The sequence below is a fragment of the Tamandua tetradactyla genome, chromosome 11, assembly GCF_023851605.1.
Source record: "Tamandua tetradactyla isolate mTamTet1 chromosome 11, mTamTet1.pri, whole genome shotgun sequence".
NCBI lineage: Eukaryota > Metazoa > Chordata > Mammalia > Pilosa > Myrmecophagidae > Tamandua > Tamandua tetradactyla.
In genome coordinates this window covers 50,305,299-50,328,487 of record NC_135337.1, presented here as the reverse complement: position 1 = coordinate 50,328,487, position 23,189 = coordinate 50,305,299, and the positions used below count along the sequence as shown (strand labels likewise).

The 23,189-nt window shown below is 37.2% G+C and overlaps 1 protein-coding gene across 12 annotated transcripts in view; it reads right to left on the bottom strand.

The window, feature by feature from the left end:
* The window catches only part of SLC44A5 (solute carrier family 44 member 5), a 320,175-nt gene that overhangs the window by 163,238 nt on the left and 133,748 nt on the right, over window positions 1-23,189 (bottom strand). For 6 of the 12 annotated variants that reach the window (XM_077120596.1, XM_077120600.1, XM_077120592.1 and 3 more), the window contains one exon: window positions 6,017-6,055. The exons of 3 other annotated variants lie outside the window; for them this stretch is intronic. In XM_077120596.1, coding sequence (XP_076976711.1) covers window positions 6,017-6,055 — 39 coding nt within the window. The remainder of the gene's footprint in view (window positions 1-6,016; window positions 6,056-23,189) is intronic. 3 more of the 12 variants (XM_077120597.1, XM_077120599.1, XM_077120598.1) reach the window with 1 other exon arrangement.

The window sequence follows — 23,189 nt, the reverse complement described above, 5'->3', positions numbered from 1 at the left end:
AATTCAAACTGTGATAAAATATAAATAGGTGGCTAAAGAAAAAAGGCAAATGGATAAGAACTCTCCTTAATGTGCAAGCATTCATCATGAAATCTCTGATTGGCACAGTAAGGTAGGGATCTGCATCCATTGTGCTTAACAAAACATCCTTATTATTTGATAATGAAATTCAACATTCTTAAGCTTCTAGGGGCAATTCAAGAACTAGTTATAACAAAAAACTGCAAATTCAAAGTGTAAGGGCAAAAGGGCATGTTGTTGAAAGAGCATGGATTCTAAGACATCGGGCCAGTCGTGGCTCAGCACTAAGCTGAGTGACTGAGGGCAAGTCCTTTAACCCCTCTGGGCATTCATCTTCTCATTTATTGAAGAGGTTGAACATGATCCTAAAGGCTCCTTCATGCTCCAAACTTCCCGCAGGTTTAGGCCCTGAAGAAATGACTGCTGAATAAAAACACCTACAACTGACAATGATCAATGATCAGAATACAGCCTATCCACACAGTTTTGATTCAAAGTAGAGAATGTGGAAAACAACCTGAGAATTGCAGAGTCTATCTCAATGGCTGTAGAAAGGGGACAGAAGCAATAAAATTCCTGGAGTAGAAACCAGAGCAACCCTTGCTGAGATGATTATATACATACAGGTTGTACCTAGAACACATAATCCACATTCAGACAAGAATCTCAGTTACCTGCAGAGATCAAAAAAGGAACCTCAGTATCACTGAAAACAGTAGCTTTGACATGGGATCAGAGTGGTTCTGATGTAGGCTAAGTGAGCAAAGCATGTTAGAGAGACAGGATGGAGGGAATGGGAAGGAAAACGTTCATTCAAGGTTTAAATAATAGGAAACTGCATTTAACAAATCTCAAAGCCCTGTAGTTTGTCCCCACAAAGTCCTTAATGAAATGACGTAATTTTGTTGGTTATTTGAAACAACATACGTGCACTGGACTATAGGGGAAGAGCTAAACCAAGATGCGTGTCAGGAGGGAGTGTGAGTAGAAGGGTTGGGAGAAATGGAGAAATCACTTCAGTTTTCCTCTTGGGTTTGGTAGCCACCAAAAAATGGAGGAGCAGAGTCCACTTTTATGAAATACTTCAAGCTTCATGCTCCGTCCACCTGAGGGCAGCAAGGATATGTCACTGCGTAATCATATATTCACCCTATTTCCTAAGGCAAGAATCAAAAATGTACTCTCTAATTAAGAACAAAACATAAAGTTTCTTTTAATATAGAAAATCTAATGCAGTTTGTGTAGATCAGATTATTGCTGTGTTTATTTGCTCAAATTACTTGATCTCTCTGTGTTTCAGTTTCAGGAAAACAGAACCAAGTTCAAAGGGTCGTTGGAAAGATTAAGTCAGTGAATATATGAAGGGCAGTTAGAAAAGCATCTGACACATAGTAAATGCTATATATCATTTTATTACTATTATACCAACACACTCAAAGACCCAAGTAACTTTCTGTAATACATGATATTCAGCCTTGCAGATTCTCAACAAAATTAAAAAATAAAATATATTTGGGGAAGAGAATGAAATCCATTCCAGAGCAGCCAATTTCATCTGTTTTTAATAATTGTAAAGCTTAGGCAGGCAAAATGCAAATCGTGTTAAGAATTAATCAATGAAATACTTTGAGATCATTCATGTTCTGACAGCTGATCAAATGGTACCTAAATTAGTTCTTAATACTTAGAATTTAAGAACTTTGCTATCTGAATTTGTAGATTTTTTCCCTTGTTGCCTTAATTTTAAATTGGTTTATGAAACTTACTGTGCAAACACAGGCTTTACAATGCTTATATGGATACTTTATTTAAAAATGCCTATGGTTAAGCTAACTAAGTCATCCATTTTTGGTGGTTCTAAATGTATTGTTTGCTTTCTTAGATAAAAAATTTCTTAAAAAAAAGAATTAATCAATGAGAGATATACACATTTCAATTACATAAAGCAAGTTATCAAAAGCTAAAATGAAGGGTCTCCTACTTAACAGTGTAAAGAGACCACGTATTTTAACCAGTTCCTCCTTCTAAAGGCTGTTGTTCACAAAGATGAGAAGAGTTGATTGCAACAGTTCATGCCAAGAGGCAGTCAACCCTACTGCAGGAAGAAGAAGCCAGGCTGGATTTCCACAGGAAATAAAGCTCAAGGGTAAGGGCACAGCTCCTTCTCAGGGAATCAGAAGTCAACTCTCCCTTACATGTTTTGCCTAAGGAAGAAATGTGTCCTGATTCCTTTAATTTACATTTGTTCCCCCCCAGATGCCTCTACCCATTCTAGAATTTCTATTTGGAGTGAAACCCATATTAGCAGTCAGCTTCCATTTTTATAGCTCTAGCTAATGCTGATAATGAGGGAGAAAAGGAGTAATTAAAACTGTAGCAGAATATTTTGACCCAGGCATTTTGACATTGAGGACATTCTACACTAAATACAATTGACCCAAAGGAAATTTGATGAGGTAGAAATTATCTTGACAAAATAAAACTAACAATGCTAATATATATAGTTAAGTAATTTAAAAATAAAAAACAGAATAATCACATATTGTTAATAACCCTGAAAACTGCAAAAATTGTCTTTGAAAGAGATAAAACTTTTAGGGAAATAATTAACAGAAAATTGACACTGGCTAAAATCGCTCACAGTAATGTTTATTGAGCATAGATTGGTAGAAGAATCAGATCTTACAAAATGTAGATGAGCAAAATTTGATATTGGAAAAGTGGATTGAGTAGAAATAATGACCACAAAAAATATGTAAGAAGCACGTATAGGTGATAAAATTTGATATAGAAAAAATGTAAAATTAACACAGAAAATACTTTACTTCAATTAAAATAAATTTACTAGAACAAAGAAGAATAAAACCATAAATAGTTTAACATTGCTATAAAGAAATTAATTAAGGAATCAAATTAACATACTAGAATCTTCAAAAAAAATACTTTATTGACCCAAATTCATTAATATTGGTATAAATCTGATTTAAATGTTAGTATTTAGAAACAGAGTCAAAATATCCTTAGGTTTTAATTGGGTCAAAATGTCAGAATCAAAATTGTGCGGTCAAAAATAATGTCAAAATGGCTAGAACCCAAAGCAGCATACTACCCATTAAGCCAATATAATATATGCTCTTGCGCTTCCTATATTTATGCACTAAATAAAAATTGTTGAAATTTGTAGATTAAATAAAGCATGATTAGGGAAAAGAATAATATTAAGCCATTAGTATGTGGGCTCTGAAAATTTAAATAACAATTGGTTATTTATTCAACTTACTATTTAAATTCAAGAATGGAAGTTATAGTTTTAAACAGATTCCTCTGATTGCTCGGTGAAGAGTGCGCCAGAGTGGGCAGGAGTCAAGGCATAAGAACCAGTGAGGAGATTAATGAAGGAATCTAAGGAGAAAGGATAGTGGTTTACATGCAGGGGAGATAGTGAGATCTGTCGCCAGTATTAAAGATGAGAAAGGGACAAGAGCAGGTTTGTTGGGATATAAATTTGGATAAACAAGTCTGCAGCAAAGTGGAACAACTAAGGATAGAAATCCCCTGGGGAGAGAAAGGAAAAAGAAGATGCATCCTCGAGGATCTCCAACATTCAGACTCCACATTGTAGAGACTGAGCAGAGGGAGATTTGGGAGACATTGGGAGGACAAGAGGAAAACCAGGAGAGTGTAAGTACCATGGAAGCAAGAGAAGAAAGTTTAAAAAAAAGAAAAAAAGGGAATATGCTATTTTCTGTACCTGTGTTAAATGTGGCTGAGAATGAGTAAGGTGAGGAAGAGAATTGTCTCCTGGAGGAGCAAAGGAATGGCCTTTGGAAACTTGGATAAAAGTCTGTTTTATGAAGCAGATAAAAGGTCCCTGCTGATCTGGGTTAATGGCAGAATGGGAGGCAAGAAAGTATCTATAGACAATGCTCTTGAGGAGTTTTCATGAGAGAAAGTGAAGAAATGGGATGTAGTTGGAGAACAGTGGGATGGGAGGGCAATCAAAGGAGGCTTTTTTGTTATTAATTTCAGGTGGTTGATATTAAGACATGTTTTCATCTAATGGATGGTGTAGGAGGGGAAAAGGACAATTGCAAAAGCAAGATCCATGTGGAGGGACTGTTGATGGAGGGACTGTTGATGGAGGAAGTGGAGGTGGAGCACATGGGACCAAGTCACCAGCTTCTCTGAGCCTCAGCTTCTTTGAACAGGAGGCTGTTGAAGAATGTTTTCTATGGTCTAATCTCAAACATACTCCATTTATCCTGATTTCACCCATACTGTCAAATGCACTTAAGCTTTCTTTAACACCTGGCCCTTAAAAAGAAATGTAGGGTGGGCCACAGTGGCTCAGCAGGCAGAGTTCTCTCCTGCCATGCCAGAGACCCAGGTTCGAATCCCAGTGCCTGCCCATGAAAAAAAAGGTAAATGTTGAGTGAATGGACCAAAAAGAAAAGGCAAGAATAAAAATAGTCCCACTCACCCAGTTCACCTGCAACTTCCATTCACCAATTCACCCCACATCCCGAGTGTACTACTTTAGGATTTGGGAGTGCATCCTCCTGGTACACAAAACATTTAAGGGTGTGTAAAACTAACAGTTCCTCTTGGGACATGACTGAGCAACGAGGTCCACCATCCATCCATCCATGGGAGATGGAAGTTCCATAGGGTCTCAAGGCAGTATCTTATTTTGGACTTTTTCCCTTTCTCATATCCCTGTCCATCCAAGCAGAAGCACTCAGTGGTCCCTTTCTCCTTAGGCTATTATACCAGAGGTAGGGTGATTACTTCTCATTAGCTAATTTATCTTAAAAAATCTTGTCAGAAAGATGAGAATTTTGTTGAAGGCCCAGTTAGTTTATCCCAATTAACAAGACAATTTTACAAATGAAAACATTATCTGATCATACAGAGCTGTAAAATATTATTTCGATTCATGATTTATTTTGAGTCTGAATATTTCACTAACTGACTTCTGACAGCTAAGAACGGGCTTGGCTTCTACTTTTTCCAAGTTAGGAAAAATGCTGATACATTTTTTCACCTTTTTTATCCCAACCCCTCAAGTTAGTTCAAAACAAATGGAAATGTACAAAATAGCTTCCATGAAAGATTACATTCTATCTTTCGACGTCATAGGATCATATGTGAATTTTGAAGACTATAAAATGTTTTATTAGTAAGAACAAACAGTAAACTCTAAATATGCATATTAGAGTACACAGAGTCAAGAAAAGGACTTTGAGAATAGAGGCAGGAAAGGACATACATGGTAATCTTTTTAATTAAGCATTTGGGATCCAAGTAACTTTGGAAATCAGAGCAGAAAAGCACTCATGGGCAACGAGAATACAAAAAGGAAACACATACTTGAGGCCAATGCGTCTCAAACTCTCACGTGCACATGAATCAGCCGAGGAGTTTGTGAACATGCAGCTTCTGATTCAGTGTTAGTCTGGGGTAGAGCCGCAGAGTCTGCACGCTAACAAGCTCCAGGTGCTGCCCAAGTTGCTGGAGTACAGACTGCACTTGAGGAGGGGACTCTACTGTTTGAGTCTGACTGAAGAGAGCATCTGCTGTCGCCAAAACAAGAGGACTGGGTAAAAGACTCAGAGTGTCATGAAACTGCCAAGAAGAGTGACGGTGGAGGTCCTTCTTGGAAAGAGAGATTTGAACAAGACTCACACGTGTCAGTCATAAAGCGAATGGTAGAATGGGAAGAAAACAAGCAGGCGAACTAGGGAAATAAAGCAGCAGTAGGTACCTGATGTGCTTGGGGGATTGTTTTATAATTCCAGAGAGAGGAACCCCCTCAGGGAGAGGAGATTAGCCCCTCAAAAGAGGGACCCAAAGGGCCTGCAGTCAGCAGTTATTCCTTACCTACTGAATTTTTAGGTGTTCCCAGACTTTGAGGGAATCATACATTTCTTAGTAGACTGACTGTTGTGAAGACCTTTAGACTAACTTAGCACTTAACACTCAGACTATGACTTACCATAGTTGTCTTCGTCTAAGGGAGAGTCTGGTGGTTCTTCTAGGAAAAAGCACAAAGGGCAAATCTTTATTTGGGGAGCTGGGGTAGATGACTCTGGACCTCTATACCCATTTTTTCCTGCTCTAAAAATCCTAATTCTTAGACTCTAACACAGAGAATAACATAAGGACAGTTTAACTGGCCAGACTAATACTTAATACTCACAGCCACTGATGGTGAGCATGTAATAATAATAAGTTCCAAAAACTGCATGACAGAGATGGAGGTGAGAATTTGGGGGGTAGGGGAATAAAGCTGCTGCTTCTTCCATTTCATCCACGCCTCGTACTATATAGGTGATATGTGATGACTTGACAAATTCAGCAGCAAGGGATGAAGTGTTTCTTTTCTTTCACTTTACTTTATTGCTTAGGCCTCAGATGACACATTAGTCATGTAATGCTTAATATGCATTAAATACCTTTAGTTACATGCAGATTAGCCAGTGTAGACTAGGGAAAAGAAATGTAGTTTGAATTCAACAGCAATACTTAATCACATTACTTGTGACCTTTTGTATTAACAGAAGCGGTTACATGATAGCTATGTATCTTATTCAAGTAGGAAGGTAAGAAGTTGCAGTAATTATAGTTATTTTAAAATAAGGCACACTCCATAAAAATGAAGATAAGCACCTCTAGATATCAACCTTCAAAAAAAACTCACACTTATGTTAAACAAAAGCATTAATACTTTCTATGGAAGCCATTTTCTGGTGCATTACCAGACTTCCAACCTAATCAGAGCCTGTCATTAATGAAAGCTGTTGAAAACAATTCCCTCTATAGACTTGATGTATAGAAATTATTACTTTTGGTCTAAGTATTGATGCTTCTCATCAGTCTAATTAATAAGAGCAAATCATAGAGAGTCAGAGTTGGAACAAAAATTCTAGGGAAAACAAATATTTGTAAACTGTGCTCGCTGTGTTTGGCAAAGATATTAACAATGATAATTAAAATAGCTACCAAGTTTTGAACACTATGCATCAGGTGCTGTGTTATATTATCTCATTTAATCTTCACAAGTCTGTGAATAATCAGTCCTCTTCTAGTAATGAAAACCTGAGGGTCACAGAGGCAAGGCAGACCTGGGATCTGGGATTCAAATGAGCTCTGTATGGCCCCAGAGCCTACTCAGAATCCGTACAACTACTAGTCTTTAATAACATCAAATTTTTCACAAAAATAAAGATTATTCATAAAGGTTTTCAGGACACTTTCCTCTGTACCCCTCTTCGAAATTGCAGTGTTGGCTCACATTCATTAGGATGGCAAGCCTTATATGACTTTCCAGCTCTTTCACTAGGGACACATAGGTTTCAGACTTATCACTTGAAAAGTCAAATAAAACCCCCAACATTTCATGAAAATGGCCATGCCTCATTGATTTTGTTAGAATAATAGCATATATGCACAAGGTCTGGTGCCTGCAAGGTAGAATACAATGTCAAGATATACTACTAGGAGCTTCATTCCTGTCGCTAAACTCTAAATGATGGGACTTACCTTTAATAATATATAGTATTATATTTGAGGTTTGTAGTCACATTATAATGCTACATGTTATAACACTTTTTGTAAAATGCCTAACAGTGTACCACGTGCTTCTAATCAGATTCTAAGTCATTGAATAAAGGTGGAGAGTCTATGCCTTGAACCCCCTCCTCCTTCCTAACACTGTCAGCTCCCCCAGCTATATACTGATGAACTCCATCTTGGGCCCAGACCTATCCTAAATCCTGGACAGGGCAAGACATACTAATAATCTCAGCCCCAATAGATGAGGGAGAAGGGAACTGGACGTTTCCGGGTACTCACTGTAATGTATGTGCTTCCCAGGTACAGCTGAATCCCACAACAACCATGCATAATAAATGCCCTTATCCCCATTTTAAAGATGGGGAAAATCGAAATGTAGAGTATTGAATAATACTTGACAAAGGTCACACAGTCACATGTTAGGATATTGGTTAAAAATCAAAACATAAAGCAAAGTAAAGCCTAGGTGCTGGTCTCCTATTTCCCAGGTTGAACGCCATACAATATAGGGTTGACTCCTGTAGCCCAGATTTTTCAGGACGAATAGAAAATAAAACAGAGTTCTTTTTTTGGGGGGGGGGGTATTATCAACTTACAAGACGGTTGAGTCAGCTTTCTGTACAAGCTTATGATTTTTTCAAAAGCTGTTTGCAAGAACATTCATATCTCATGCAGACTGCCTTGCGGTGTGTACAGACACCAAAGCCAAATTATTTCAACCCTCACAACAGCTGGGAAGACTGGAATCAAGATGACAGTGAGATTAGCTCCCAGATATGCAATAGCCCCGTTGTATCTAGTGCATACAAAATAGTCTGAAACCTCAGACAGGGAGCCTGTGGACTTCCAGTCCTGGGGCCATACCTCTGAAGACTTTATTACCTTTTATCTTACATACTTAGAAGTTACTTACTTAGAGGGATGAGGATAGGCTGGAGAAGAGGGTGAAGGAAGGAGTAATAAAGAGTCCAATTAGGTTGAAATTGGTGTAAGTCATGTTCTTACCATGTCAACCTGGGGTCTTATTTAAACAACCAGGACCCTAGTCCCAGGGTCAAGCTCGGTATGGGGAGTTTAACAAGCTAATGGGGAGTTAACCAGATTTTATGTTTCTCCTAATGCAACAGTGATTATTAAACATCAGCTAGAGGGAGTGCAAGGGTAGTTCAGTGGCAGAATTCTCACCTGCCATGTGAGAGACTTGAGTTTCATTCCGGTCCATGCACTCGCCCCCAAAAACAAACGAACAGACAAAACAAATAAACCAAATTCAACAACTGGTGCTGCAATAATGGAATACTCACATGGAAAAATAATGAAATGTGACCCAGCCATACAAGAAAACAAAAAACGAAAACCATCACCTAGGACATATTCTGTCAATGAACATTTGGAATAGGAATCCACCAATCATCTAGATTTAATCTAATCTACACTTCAGAGGATATACAGAAGATAAAGAAACAAGCTAAATGACACCTCTGGAAAGGAAACAAATCCAGAAAGTGAGTTATACTTAGGGGAACTGGCAGGACAACAAACCAGTGACAGGGGAAAAAGGAACCATGTACATAGAACAGACTTAAGAGATAAAGCCATTGGATATAAAATCTGGACCTGGATTTGATCTTAGTTTGGACAGAACAGTTGAAAGACATTTTGGGGACAACCAGGGAAATTGGAATATAAAGAATATTAGTTAAGTAACATTTATTAATTTAGAAAGGTGCAGATTGTTAACTGAAAAAAAGGAGGTAACAGAAAATATATAAAACAGAATCTCCGTCTGATAAAACATTACAGACCTGGAAGGAAATATAAGGGTTGTATCCCTAGGTGATTGGAATATGCTGACTTTCTTATCTAAATAAATAAATAAATGTATTTATTTGCTTCTATGCATTTAATAACTTTCTATATTAGACATATAAATGCTATTATAGTAATAAAAAGTGATTTAAATTTTGAAAAGAATTAGGGGTTAAAATGGAAGTGCATGATTCTTCCCATAGAAATCATTTCTCAGTACCCAGAATAACCAGTAGTAGGATATTTAGGAATTAAACCTAAAGCCTGCACATCTTTCAGTATCACCTGAACTTCTAAAATTAGTCTCTCTGCCCACCTTCTGGGTTTCAGGTACTACAGATAAGCCCCAGGCATGCATTTAATCTTTGAATTGCTCTGCCTTTCCTGTTAGCTGCTGCTCTCACCCACAATGCAGGCTCTATCGGTGTGGGCTTCTGCCTTAATTCCTTTGCCAAGCATTCCATTTTCCTTTCCTGAACCTGCCTGCTAAGCCTTGGTCCTGAGGTCCTGCTTCATCACTGCTAGCCCTGAAACCTGGATTCTGCTCTCAGAACTCCATTTCCACGACCTGAATACACCTGTGGTTGGAAAGAATGCCCAGAGCCATGATGCTGCCATTTATTTGACTTTCCAACATCTCCTAATGCCTGGAACATATACTACTATGTACTGCGTGCCAAATTGGACCTCCTCTGGTTGCTGATGCCTACCCAAACCATGCCTGAGCTTGGTATGCCCATATACTGCAATGGACTAGGTAGCTGCCCTTCTAGAGTCAGACTCTGCATCTGGCTTCATTTCCCATTCTCTCCGGACTTTTACCTTCACCCTAATCATGGAACCCTGCTGTTGAGAACCTGCAGTCTGCATACGTAAGATAGAACTGCTGAGCCTAGGTCATCTGAGAAAGAGGTTGGTTATACACTCCTTACTTAGGGCAAGAACTGGAGCCAATATATGAGAACAATTCTGTCCATAGGCTCATTTATTCCTTTCTTAATTTTTATGGCATCTTTATTGAGATATAATTCACATATCACACAATTCACCCCCTCTAAAGAGTACAATTCAGTGGTTTTTAGTATATTCACAGAGCTGTGCGACCATGACCATAATCAATATTAGAAAATTTCATCACCCAAAAAAGAAACCTTATACCCATTAGCAGTCACTGCCCATTTCCCCCCAAGCCCCCAACCCAGCCCTAGGCAACCACTAATCTACTTTCTATTTCTATAAATCTGCCCATTCTGTTTCCTTCTAAATTTACTCATTCATTTAGGGAGCATTTATTGGCTCCCTACTGGGTATCAAATACTATGCAAAGAACTGGAACTACATAGGTGAATGAAGAAGGAAATAAATCCCTACCCTCATGGAGTTTTTTGTAATATATCAGGGATGCTAGAAATTAAGTGGTTAATATGCTAATAATTGTTTATTTGCAAATGTGATATGTTAGGTACTATAAAAAAGAAGTTCAAGGTGTGAGGATAGTATTTAATCTAAAATTTAAAGGTTGAATAAGAGATGGCATGGTGGTTGGCAGTGACAGGCAATGGACAGAGAATGGGCAAAGAGCCTATGATAGAAAGGAGTTTGGCAACTACAAGCAACTGAAAGTAAGCCAGTGTGGCTGGCTCTGAGTTATTTGAGGGCTGAGTGATTTGAGCTGGGGCTGGACAAACAGAAAGGGAGAGCAAATGGAGACACAGGTACCATATAAAAGGTCCTGATTGTTCCCCAAATGAATGCCCTTGTAGAAATATAAGCTCTAGCTCTGAGGTCTGAGATGGACCTTAGGTTGCTGAGTTCTCCTACGACTTTTACGTGGTCTTCAAATAAAGAATTGCTGCTGAAGCCAAAAAGGTCACAGTATTCTGGGCATCAGGGTTGGGTACTGGAAACAAAAGAGAAATAATTTTCCTCTGCATCTGTAATATGTTTTACAATGTTAGTAGACAAAATTTAAACAAAAATGTAGTGGAGTTTGAGAAAGATCTGGAGAAAAGTAACAGAAAAATACTCAAAGAATGAGGTTCACACATGAGATGTATCACCTGGAGAGAAAAAAAGTGATAGAAAAGATGACTGAAGCCTATAAAATTATGAAGCTGTAGAATGGTTATGTGGGAGAGGAAGTTGAATGATACATTTTAGGAATTAGAAACAATCTATGCTTTTATGAAGTGTAGGGGATTTGACAATTCATAGTCTGAAATAAAGACATTTCAGAGAGATTAGAAAAACTTCCGCTTTCTGAATAGCTCAATGGAGTTAGAGATACCTGACCCAGCACTGGCCACTGGTCACACCTATGTGGCCTTGAGCAAGTTACTGAACTATTTGGAGTGTTTCCTCATCTGTAAAATGGGATGGAGCTCTATCACAGGGTTGTGAGGTGTAAATGAGAAGATATTTGAAATGCTCACTACAGGGTCTGTCACATAATAAGCATTTCATGAATGGTTTTTGGAGAACATTTCCTTATAGAAACAGGAGCTCTGAAAGATTGTACCACAAGAACAACAAAATAGGTGGGTGAAATGAGAATTGATTGATTCAGAAGAGATTTAAAAAATCACAGATGTTTTATGAAATAGCTTGAAGTATGAAGCAAACATGGGCACTTCAAAATGTACTCAATGGTGTCCCTTCCATGCCTTTATCATGCCTTAATTTGGACATTTTTCTCAGCCTGAAAACTGTAAGCTAAGGTCAATATATTTCATGGTATCTACTTTCAGCAGCCTAAGAAACTAAAACAGATGGTCACTGATATTTATGTAGGGCAGGAGTCTCCAACTCCCCTAGGAGAATCATAACACAGGCAGCTTTGGCCCAAGGCTATTTCAGAGCATATCCACTTGGCTATTGACTGCTAACCTTCCCTCCAGGCTTCTTGCTTCATGAAGCATCCCCAGAGTGTCTTCCTTCTTCATCTCCAAAGCTCTCTGGCTGCAGGGGTTCTAAAGCTTTTGACAAAATGGTTCCCTCATAAAGGGCTCCAGTAAGCAAACCCCACCTTGAATGGGTAGAGACATATCTCCATGGAAACCATATAATCAAAAGTTACCACCCACAATTGAGTAGGTCACATCTCCATGGATAATCAAAAAGCTCCCATCCAGCAATATTGAACAAGGATAAAAGGAAATGGCTTTCCTGGGGTCCACAACAGATTCAAACCGGCATAGCTATGCAGGAGCCTTTGCTGCTATGATGAACATCATCCTCCATTTGAACAAAATTTCCAGGATTCCTTAACTCACTTTTCTTCACTTGTTCCTCCCTTTCGATTTCCTCAATTAACCTATTCCTGTTCCAGATATTTAGATATGGTGTGTAACAGTTTTAAATCCTCTCCTACCAGATGTCTTTAATACCGAAGTTTCACAGAATGAAACTCTGTAATTGCTCATATTTGTATTAACTGCATTTTAAAAGATGTCCCAAAGGGGAAAATATAAGCAGGTTCCTTGCAGAGATTGTGGCATCCATCTGGTGGATGGCAGGCAAGGAAAGGTAGGGAAAGTATAAATTTTGAAGTAATTGTGCCATCTCTGAATTCTTACAAAATTGCATGCTATGACTCCATAAGGCAGGCCATGTTTACCAACATGTCTCCCGATGATTGCCTGCTTTTATCTATAATTATTAACAAAAATTCATTGTCTTTGTGCCCAAGAGAAGACCAAGCATTTGTTGAATGAGAAAAGAAGAGCCATGTGGCATCCTTCAAGTAATGTCTTCCTAAATAAATCCATGCCATCCATAGCTTCTCAGCTTTGTCCAGGGTCAGTATTATCCTTTGAATTAGGAAAGGTGCGATCTTTTACTATATTATTTGCTCTAATATGTCAAAATGGTGTGTGGGTTCTGAGGTGAGAAAAGGAGAGGTAGAGATCGGATGGATGACAGAAGCTAACACCTGCAAATACATTCATAAACTTGAAAATGATTCTTCTTAGCATTTCATGGAATGCTGGCATACTTGATTTTGCAAATCCCTGTATAATGTCTTGCTAGAATTATACAACTGATGCTGTGCTGAATTTAACATTTTAAATTAACATCAATGTCTTCCTAGAGTTGTACAAATGGTGCTGTGCTGTATTTATTTAACATTTTAAATTAACATTAACTTGTATCATTTTCATTAATCCAACAAAGTTTCTTGAGTAACTACTATGTACATAACAGTGTGTGAGGCACTATGGCCACAAAGAAATAGCTAGACCTTGTCACTGTTCTTGAACAGCTTGCAGTCCAGTAAGAATGGCAATTCTATCATATCTCTTCAGGGCAATGTCAGTGCATAGTGGTCTCATCATATTAACACATGGGAAAGAAAGGGGGAAGTGCAATGGTCAAAATACCAAGGATGGAAGCTAGCTTCAGAGATTCAAACTGAACAATTAGCATAATGCTGTATTCGATTTTTGAATGCCAGAAACATAGTCAATACCAGAATTTTATTCAAGTCCATGGGCCTGGATAGGAGACTTGATAAATGATATTCAGCAATCCTAATTCATTCCACTACCTTAGCTTATATACTTTTAGAGAGTTGAAAAGGAAGATGGTTTCAAATGTGATGAGGCAGGAAGAGAGGCCTCCCAGTTAAATATGGTCATGAAATAGGTTATACAAATTTTCCTGGTATTAAGATAGTGGTCAATTTATTTACCTTTAGGAGATATCTAAGAATAAAGCCAAAGATGTAAAGGACTTGTACAGGGAAAGTTATAGAACATTGCAAAAGAAATCAAAGACCCAAATGAATAGGACATTGCATGTTCATGGATTAGAAGACTAAATATTGTTAAGATGTCAATTCCACCCAAAGAAATTTACAGATTCAACACAATCCCAATAAAAATTCCACAAACTTCTTTGCAAAAATGGAAAGCCAATCATCAAATTGATATGGAAGGGGTTCCAAATAGCCAAAACCATCTCGGAAAAAAGGAAAGTTGGAAGACTTGTACTTCCCAATCTTAAAACTTATTACAAAGCCAGAGTAATAAACACCCATCATGACACTAGCACAATGATGACATATAAACCAATGGAATTAAACTGAGAGTTCAGAAACCAACCCTCAGGTTTATGGCCAACTCATTTGTATGAGGGAATGAAGAATATTCAATTAGGAAAGAAAAATTTCTTCAACAAATGATGATGGGATCTCAATTTGCAAAAGAATGAAGGTAGACCCCTTGATCCATCAACTCAAAATGGATCAAAGACTTAAATATAAGAACCAGAACTATAGAATTCTTAAAAGAAAATGTAGGAAAGCTTCTTCGGGAACTTGTATTAGGCAATGGTTTCTTAGACTTTGTACACAAAGTACAGGAAACAAATGAAAAAATAGATAAATGGGGTATCATCAAAATTAAAACCTTTGTGCATCAAAGAACTTTAACATGAAAGCAAAATAATAGCCCACAGAACGGGAGAAAATACCTTATAAGGGTTTAATATCTAGAATTAAGGATTTAATATCTAGAATACATAAAGAAATCCTGCATACAACAACAAAAAGTCAAACAGCCCAATTTAAAAATGAGCAAGACTGAAGTAGGCATATCTCTAAAGAAGATATACAAATGTCTAAAAAGCACATGAAAAGATGCTCAATATCTGTTTTAGTTTGCTAAAGTTGATTGTACTAGTTTGAAAGTGTTGTGTACCCCAGAAAGCCTCATCCTTTAATCCTGATTCAGTATTGTAGGGTTGAAACCTTTGTGTGACCTTTTGATTTGATTACTTCCATGGAGATGTAACGCACCCAGTTATAGGTGTGGCTTTTTAATTAGATGGTGATGTGACTCAGTTCACTCTAGACAGAACTTGCTTAGTTTGCTGGAGTCCTTTAAAAGGGAGACATTTTGGAGAAAACGCAATTGCTTGATAGCCTACAGAGACATAAGCATTAGGAGATGTTTAGAGTGCCTACAGAGAGAACAGATGCCTAGACACCAATGTTTGGCAATGCAGAGCCCAGCAGATATTGCCAGGTGCCTTCCCATGAGATGCTAAGCAAACCAGAACCTAGAATTGTGTCCCAGAGGAGCTAACTGAAGGCACACAGATGCTTAGAGAGGAAATTACTGGCATCTGAACCTGGAAGCAATTGAACCAGAAACAGGGACCATCAGATGCCAGCCCTGTGTGTGCCTTTCCATGTGACAGACATTGGTCTTCCTTGAGTCAAGATATCTTTCTTTGGATGCCTTAGTTTGGACATTTTCATGGCCTTAGAACTCTTAACTTGTAACTTAATAAATTTCCTTTTTAAAAGCCATTCCAGGGCAAGCCACAGTGGCTCAGCAGGCAGAGTTCATTCCATTTCACGTATATTGTGTTTCAGCAGCATTTAGCAAACCAAAACAATGATGAAATGCAATATACCAGAAATGGACTGGCTATTACAATGAGTTTTATTAGCTTACAATTTTATAGTTCTAAGGCAATGAAAATGCCCAAATTAAGGCATCAACAGGATGATACCTTCTCTGAAAACCAACTGCTGGCATACTCACCTCCTTCTGTCACATGGTACATCTACTGGTCTCTCTCTTCTCTCCTGGGTTTTGCTGCTTCCAGCGGCTGGCTTCAGTGGCTCCCTCTCTGACCTTCTGCATGTTTCCCTCTTTTAGCTTCCATCTCTCTTAGCTTCTGTCTTTTATTCTCTTATAAAGGACTCCAGTAAAAGGATTAAGACCCACACTAGAGCATGCTTCAACTGAAATAAACTAATCAAAAAAGGTCCCACCCACAAATGGTCTATACCTACAGGAATGGATTAGCTGATCTTTTCTGAATATGATCTTTTCTGGCATACACACAGCTTCAAACCATTACAATATCATTAGCCATTAGGGAAATGCAAATCACAATCACAATGAAATACCATTTCACACCCGCTAGAATAACAACTATTAAAAACAATACAGAAAATAACAAGTGTTGAAGCAGATGTGAGAAAGAGGAACACTTCTTCATTGTTGATTGGAATGTAAAATGGTGCAGTCACTGTGGAATAGAGTTTGGCATTTTCTCATAAAGTTAAATATAGATTTGCCATATGACTTGGCAAATTCCACTTCTAGACATATACCTAAGAAAACTGAAAGCAGGGATGTGAACAGTGATTTTCACATGATGTTCACAGTGCATTAGTCACAGTTGCAAAAGATAGAAGCAACCCCAGTGAACACCAACTGATGAATGGATAAAATGCGGCATAGACATATAATGGAATATTATTCAGCCATAAAAAAGAATGAAGTTCTGATACATGCAAAAACATGGATGAACCTTGAAATTATGTTGCGTGACGTGAAATAAGCCAGATACAAAAAGACAAATATAGTATGATCTCACTGATATGAAATTATTTTAATAATCCAACTCAGAGAGTTAGAATCTAGAATATATTTCACCAGGGAACAGAGGGTAGGGAATAGGGATTTATGGCTTAAGATGTACAGAGTTTCTATTGTGATGATGGAAACATTTTGGTAGTGGGTGATGGTGGAAACATTTTGGTAGTGGGTGATGGTGATGGTAGCACAAAATTGTGAATGTGATTAATTACACTGAATTATATATTTGAATATGGTTAAAAGGGGAAATGTTAGATTGTATATATGTTACTAGAATATTTTTTTAAAAATCCACAGAACTGTGGATTCAGTACAGTTAACCGTAAGATAAACCATGACTATAGTTAATAATACAATTATAAAAATATGCTTTCATCAATTTTAGCAAATGTACCACACTAATGCAAGGAATTAATAATAGGGCAGTATATGGAAACTTGTATTTTATGTACAACTTTTTTTTATAAACCCACAACTTCTCTAATTAAAAAAAAAGAACAATTCAGCCTAGCCCAAATACCACCTCACATAGATTCAACATCCTGTAAAGAATGTCCAATTATGTTTGCCTTACTAAAAGTAGATATGAAACAATAGACATACTACAGCCTAGGTAATGGGCAAAGAGAAAAGAAAGGGGACAAGGTATATGAGGAAGAATTACAGGTATCTGATTTATTGGAGATAGGGAGAGGGTCAAAATAGCCAAAGGAAGGAAAAGTGAGAATTCTTTTTCTTTAGCAATCATTGACCTGTAACAGTGTACATGCACCACATACAAAGAAACAGAATCACTCTTCTCAATAGTAAGCAAGAAAATCCTGTGACTTAAGGGAATGGCAGTGTGGGGGAAAGGAGGAAAATAAAGACAAAGAAATGGAGATCAATCATTACGCAACACACAGATACACTCTAAATGGGGCATATTTTTTACTAGAATATTTTCCATCTTTATTCTACAGCAGCTGCCACACCAAATGATATCTTTTGTGGCTGTTGTTATTACCATGGGATTTAGAATACATGCCAAAATACAATTGCTAGTTCAGTGTAGCCCATATTCTTAGAAGGAATGCTCTCTGTTGAATGACAATTCACTATGATTTGAATTTTGCAAGATTTTTCATCTTGAACTCCAAATAAAATGAGAATGATGGTTTTCAACCTACCTTCAGTTTAATTATTTCAACTAGGCAAATTTTTCTCATTAGGATTTGATGAGGAAAAATAAAATGCAGTAATTCACAATATTGTAATGCATAGAGACAGGCATTCTTTAAAAAATGCATTAACATTTTCATTTTGTTTTACTTAATTGGAAGTTCTTTAAATGCAAGGACTGTGTCTTTTTATCTTTCTATCTCCAAAGCATAATACAATGCCAGGCACATACCAAGGATTCAAAAAATATTTGTTGAACGAATTAATAAAAGAATGGATGGATTTCAACGAGTCAGGGATGGAGGTTAATTTCCATTACCACATTCAGCAAGGAGGACAAATTTGTGATGTGAGTGCTTCCATCACTATACACTGGAAGCATTTCAATATTTCAATCATAGTACTATATACCTTGAGCCTAGAGACAACCTCAGACCCTTTCTTAACAGAACATTCCAGGCAGCTACCCTACTAAATCAAAGTTCGTATTTTGAGTGAAATCTAATTTCTATCCCTAATTTCTATTGAGGTCTCCATCAGGCAGGCCCATGAAGAGACATTTTTCCAAAATTTCTCTTTGGGTATTAACTATTCAGATAATTATTGTAGCCATAAACATGTACATTTTAGAGCTTGTTATTCTTCTTACTCTTCCACAAGTCACCTTTTGCATCCATAAATCTTGGGTTTAACACAAATTCAGCATAGGACAGCTATTGCAGGTATCCTTGCTATAAGTAAAATTAATGCATAAAATTTGACATCAATTTTTCTTAGCTATCTGGAACCTTGTATATTTATATAATGTCTGGTGCATATTAGGTGCTCAATAAATATTTGTTGATTAACTGAATTTATAAAATTTTCAGCTCCCACAGCTTCCCTTCTCTCTACTGTAGACACTAACCTTGCTGAAATGAGTGTTGTCTGTCCTGATCCCAGTAGAGCAGGCTGCAATAAAATCTGCTACCCACGAGTTTCACTCTAGCCAGGTCTTTAGATTAATGTGACCCGAGTTCAGTGGTACATCTTTAGGAGTCCCTTTTCCACCAGCAAGGCGGTGGGGCGATTCTGAAATTACTCCATTTCCCACACCCCAAAACCATAAACCAGGGATGAACAGAATCCTTGGTACTTTACATGAACTGAAAACTATACTCCCCTTAGCTTTATACCATATGTGGCCAGCCTGGCATTCTTCCTTTTTCCTTTGTCTTGATTTCTCCTTTCTGCTCTCTCTCTGATACCCAATTTACATATGGGCAATGGAACCAAGCCAATCAGCTTTATTCTTCCAACTTTTATCTACCAGCTTCTTTACTTTCAGGGATAGATCTTGGTTATTTTTCTCACACCTTTCTAGCTTTTAAACTAAAATTCTAGTTGCCAAAACCATCCTGTGCTTCAAATGTCATTGTTTTGCCCAAATATCCTTTATACCCATTCTCTTTTCTAACTCTGACTCTCTTGACTTCTGACCTGGTCAAGAACACAATTGTAATTGTCACACAGTCTCGGATTTGGTTTTCAATGAACTTTTCCTTTCTGTGAAGGCAGGGCCCCACCAGCAGTACTTTCAAAGATTATTTCATTTTTAAAATACTGGGTACCTATATTATTCAAGGCATTGTGTTAGTCATCAGTGCGAACAAGGAAAAAGACACAGATTCTGCTTACCTTCTAGTTAGAAGAAAGCCATAACCAACTAATTGTATAGTTAACTATTAAATTACAAATATGTTAAGGTGCTATTAGGAGAGATACAAAGTGCTATAACAGTGCAAAACAAGGAGAACTGATTTTTGCTTTGAGAGTCAAGGAATAGTTGGGCTAAGTGTTGAAGACAGACAGTGATTAAATAGGCAAAGGGTCAGGAGGACTAGTATTCAAGACAAAGAGAATAGTATGTGTGAATTCTACAGGGAAGACGAGAACATGTGCAGTTGAGGACTTAATAAAAGTCTAGCATAGATGGAGAGAAGAGAGAATAAAAGAAAGAATGGTATAAGAGAATCAGGAGAAAAAGGTAGAAGATTCCCTGTTGGACTTTGTCTTTACTCCAACATCAGTAGCAAGCCATTAAAAGATTCTAAGCCAGCAAATAATGTATATTTTTTCTAAGGTTAGTCTGATTCCATTGTGGAGAATGAAAAAAATGGAAATAATAATTAGGCAAGGAGACCAGTCAAGGGACTGGAGCAATATTCTTAGGTGAGAGATGATTATATGATTTCTACATGATTATAAAAATAGATTGACAAAAAAGATATTGGTAAATGTGACAGTATCTGACTGTGGCTATGAAGATGGGGAAAGAGTACATGATGATATCGATGTTTCTGGATTGGAAAATCAGGTAGACGGCTATACCAGTCACTGGGATAGGAAAGAGTGGACATGGATCAAGTTTGCAAAGTTGATGGTGAATCGGACTTTGGACATAAGTCAGATCCTCAAGTAGAGGTGTCACATTAGCATTGGGCAATGCATCTGGAGCTCAGAAAAAAATACTGAGATTGAAAGTATACATTGCAAAGAGAAGCTATGAGCCAGGTTAAGAATGGACTAGAAAAAAATCTTAAGCCTACACTGAAAAGGCTAGGAAGAGGGTGATGAATCAACATAAGAACTAAGAAATACAAGGGGAACTTTTCTATATTTTCTAAATTTTCTGTAATTAGAAAGTTGCATAAGAACTAAAAAGTAAGAGACATTAAAGTGGGAAAAATGAGTCAGAATACTCATGGTACATCTGTGCTATACTTTTAAACCACAGATTATAGCAACTAATAGTGATAGACACATGTCAGAATGCATAGAAAATGCCACAAAGTAGTATTTCCCTTTGCTTTTATCCCTTACCAAAACCTTCATGTGGTAGTAAAAATAAAGTTAGAGGATCTGTAACACATAGATACCTTCTAGCAACTGTACATTTTCCTAATAATAACGCCTTTTCCTTATCCCATGCCCTGCAATGTTTAGAATTCACTGTTACTCAGCTTTGCACAACCTCTGTGATATATTGTAGGGTTACAGGGATGTACAAAATAGTCACAACTCATTGGGTAATTAACAATAAGAACACAAATAAAAATATAGCTACAAATTATGTTCATTGCTGTGAAGGAAAACTGCAGGATACTAACAGAAAATAACAAGGAAATCTAATTTTTTTCTTACATTGGGTGGTATGGGTCAGGGAAAAAATCACTATGAATAAGTGACATTCAAGCCTACACGTAAAAAGTGAGTAAGTGGTACCCAAAAGAAGATTGGGGGAAGAATTCTGGCTGAGGCAAGAGCATACATGATGGATATGAAGAGTAAGTAGTAAAGGGGGCATCTGCAAAGGAAAGAAGGGACTGGAGCATCCAGGGCCTCTGAGTGAGGGAAAGGATTCCAAAGTTTATGGTAAATACAATAAATTTGCTCATTGAATTGATACCTAATTTGTATTTTGAAAAGACTGGTTATTTAAAAGCATTTTATGCATTGATAAAAAATAAAAGAGAGATAACTTCTCAATATTCCCATAACAATTAACTGCTATGAGAACTGTCTTCCTGTGATGAAAAAACTAAACAAAAAATAAAATATAAAACAAAAGTTTTCTGACATTGGCTATCAGTGAACACAGCACTGTTATTCCTGAGAGAAGAAAAATAAACCAGGTGTGCCTTCTCATTGCTCCAGGTTACCACCTGGACACTGAGCAGGGACGGGGAATCCTAGAAGAACCCAATGATTTCACTGGACTAGAGGAGACAGAGGTGAGAGTTTAAAAAGGCAGAGATGCCTAAAATTTATGGGGCACAACTTCAGAGATTTGCAGAGGGACCTCTGTGTCTTGGGTGAATACCAATCTATGATCATCTAGGAGGAAACTAGCCAAGGTCGGGGAAAGAAACATTAGAAAGCAGCCTAAATAATAAGGGTGGGAATGGTTTGTGTTCCCACCAACCACAGGGAAGACACTTAATAATACAGGGAACAGACCCTTCAGTGTTTTCTAAAGGGTCATGCGTTAATAGTAGGGCTTATGTAGTCCCAGAATAAAGTTGCTCTGAACTCACCATAGAAAGCTTAAAACAAAGCTTTGAAAGGATCAAACTGATCAAGAAGGTACCCAACTACATGCCAAATGAAATCCAGCACCCCAAAATATGAAATTCACAGTGTCTGGCATCCAATAGACATGCAAAGAAATGAGAAAACATGACTCATAAACAGGTGAAAAATTAATCAATAATACCAGACTCAGAAATGTCAGAAGTGGAATTGGTAGATAAAAATATTAAAACTGCTATTATAAATCATATAAATATGTTCAAGTATGTAAGGCAAAACATGAACCTGACAAGGAAAGAAGTAGAGGTATTTAAAGTAAAACTGAGACAAAACTTTTGGAGATGAAAAATACAATATCTGAAATGAAAAATACTCTGTATGGGCTTAAGAGAAGATTAGACAACACATAATAAAGAAATGGCGAAATTTAAGATAGAAGTAGAAACCATTCAAAATGAAGCATAAAGATAAAAAAGTATGGGAAAAAAAAAGATCTGCGGGATAACATTGAGTGGCTTAATACATATGTAATTAGAGCCCAGAAATAGTGGAGGGGAGACCGCTATTTGAAGAAATAGCGGTCAAAATTTTCATAAATTTGATGAAAACTATAAACACACAGATCCAAAATTCACAACAAATACAGATAAAATGACGAAAGTGACATTAGGGAACATTATAATCAAATTGCTTCAAATCTGCAATGGAGATAAAATCTCAAAAGCAGCCAGGGAAAGCCACAGTATGTACCAAGAAACAAAGAATGAATGAAAGACTTCTCTTCTGAGACTCAAGACAATTAATGGACACAAAAAATAAATATGGCATATGAAATTCTATATGCAGAAGAAAATCTTTCAAAAATGAAGGTGAAATAAAACATTTTCAGACTAACATAAGATGAGAGAATTCATTACTAGAAGACCTGTATGTTAATGTTTAAGGAAGTACTACAGGTAGAAAGAAAATGATATCAGATAGAAATTTGGACCTACACAAAGAAATGAAGGAACACAGATTTGGTAAACATATAGGTAAATATATAACACTTTTCTCACTTTTAATCTCTTTAAATGATAAAAGACTGTTTAAAACAAAAATAATAGCAGCATATTGTGGATTTTATAGTATATGTGGAATTTAAATGTGTAACAA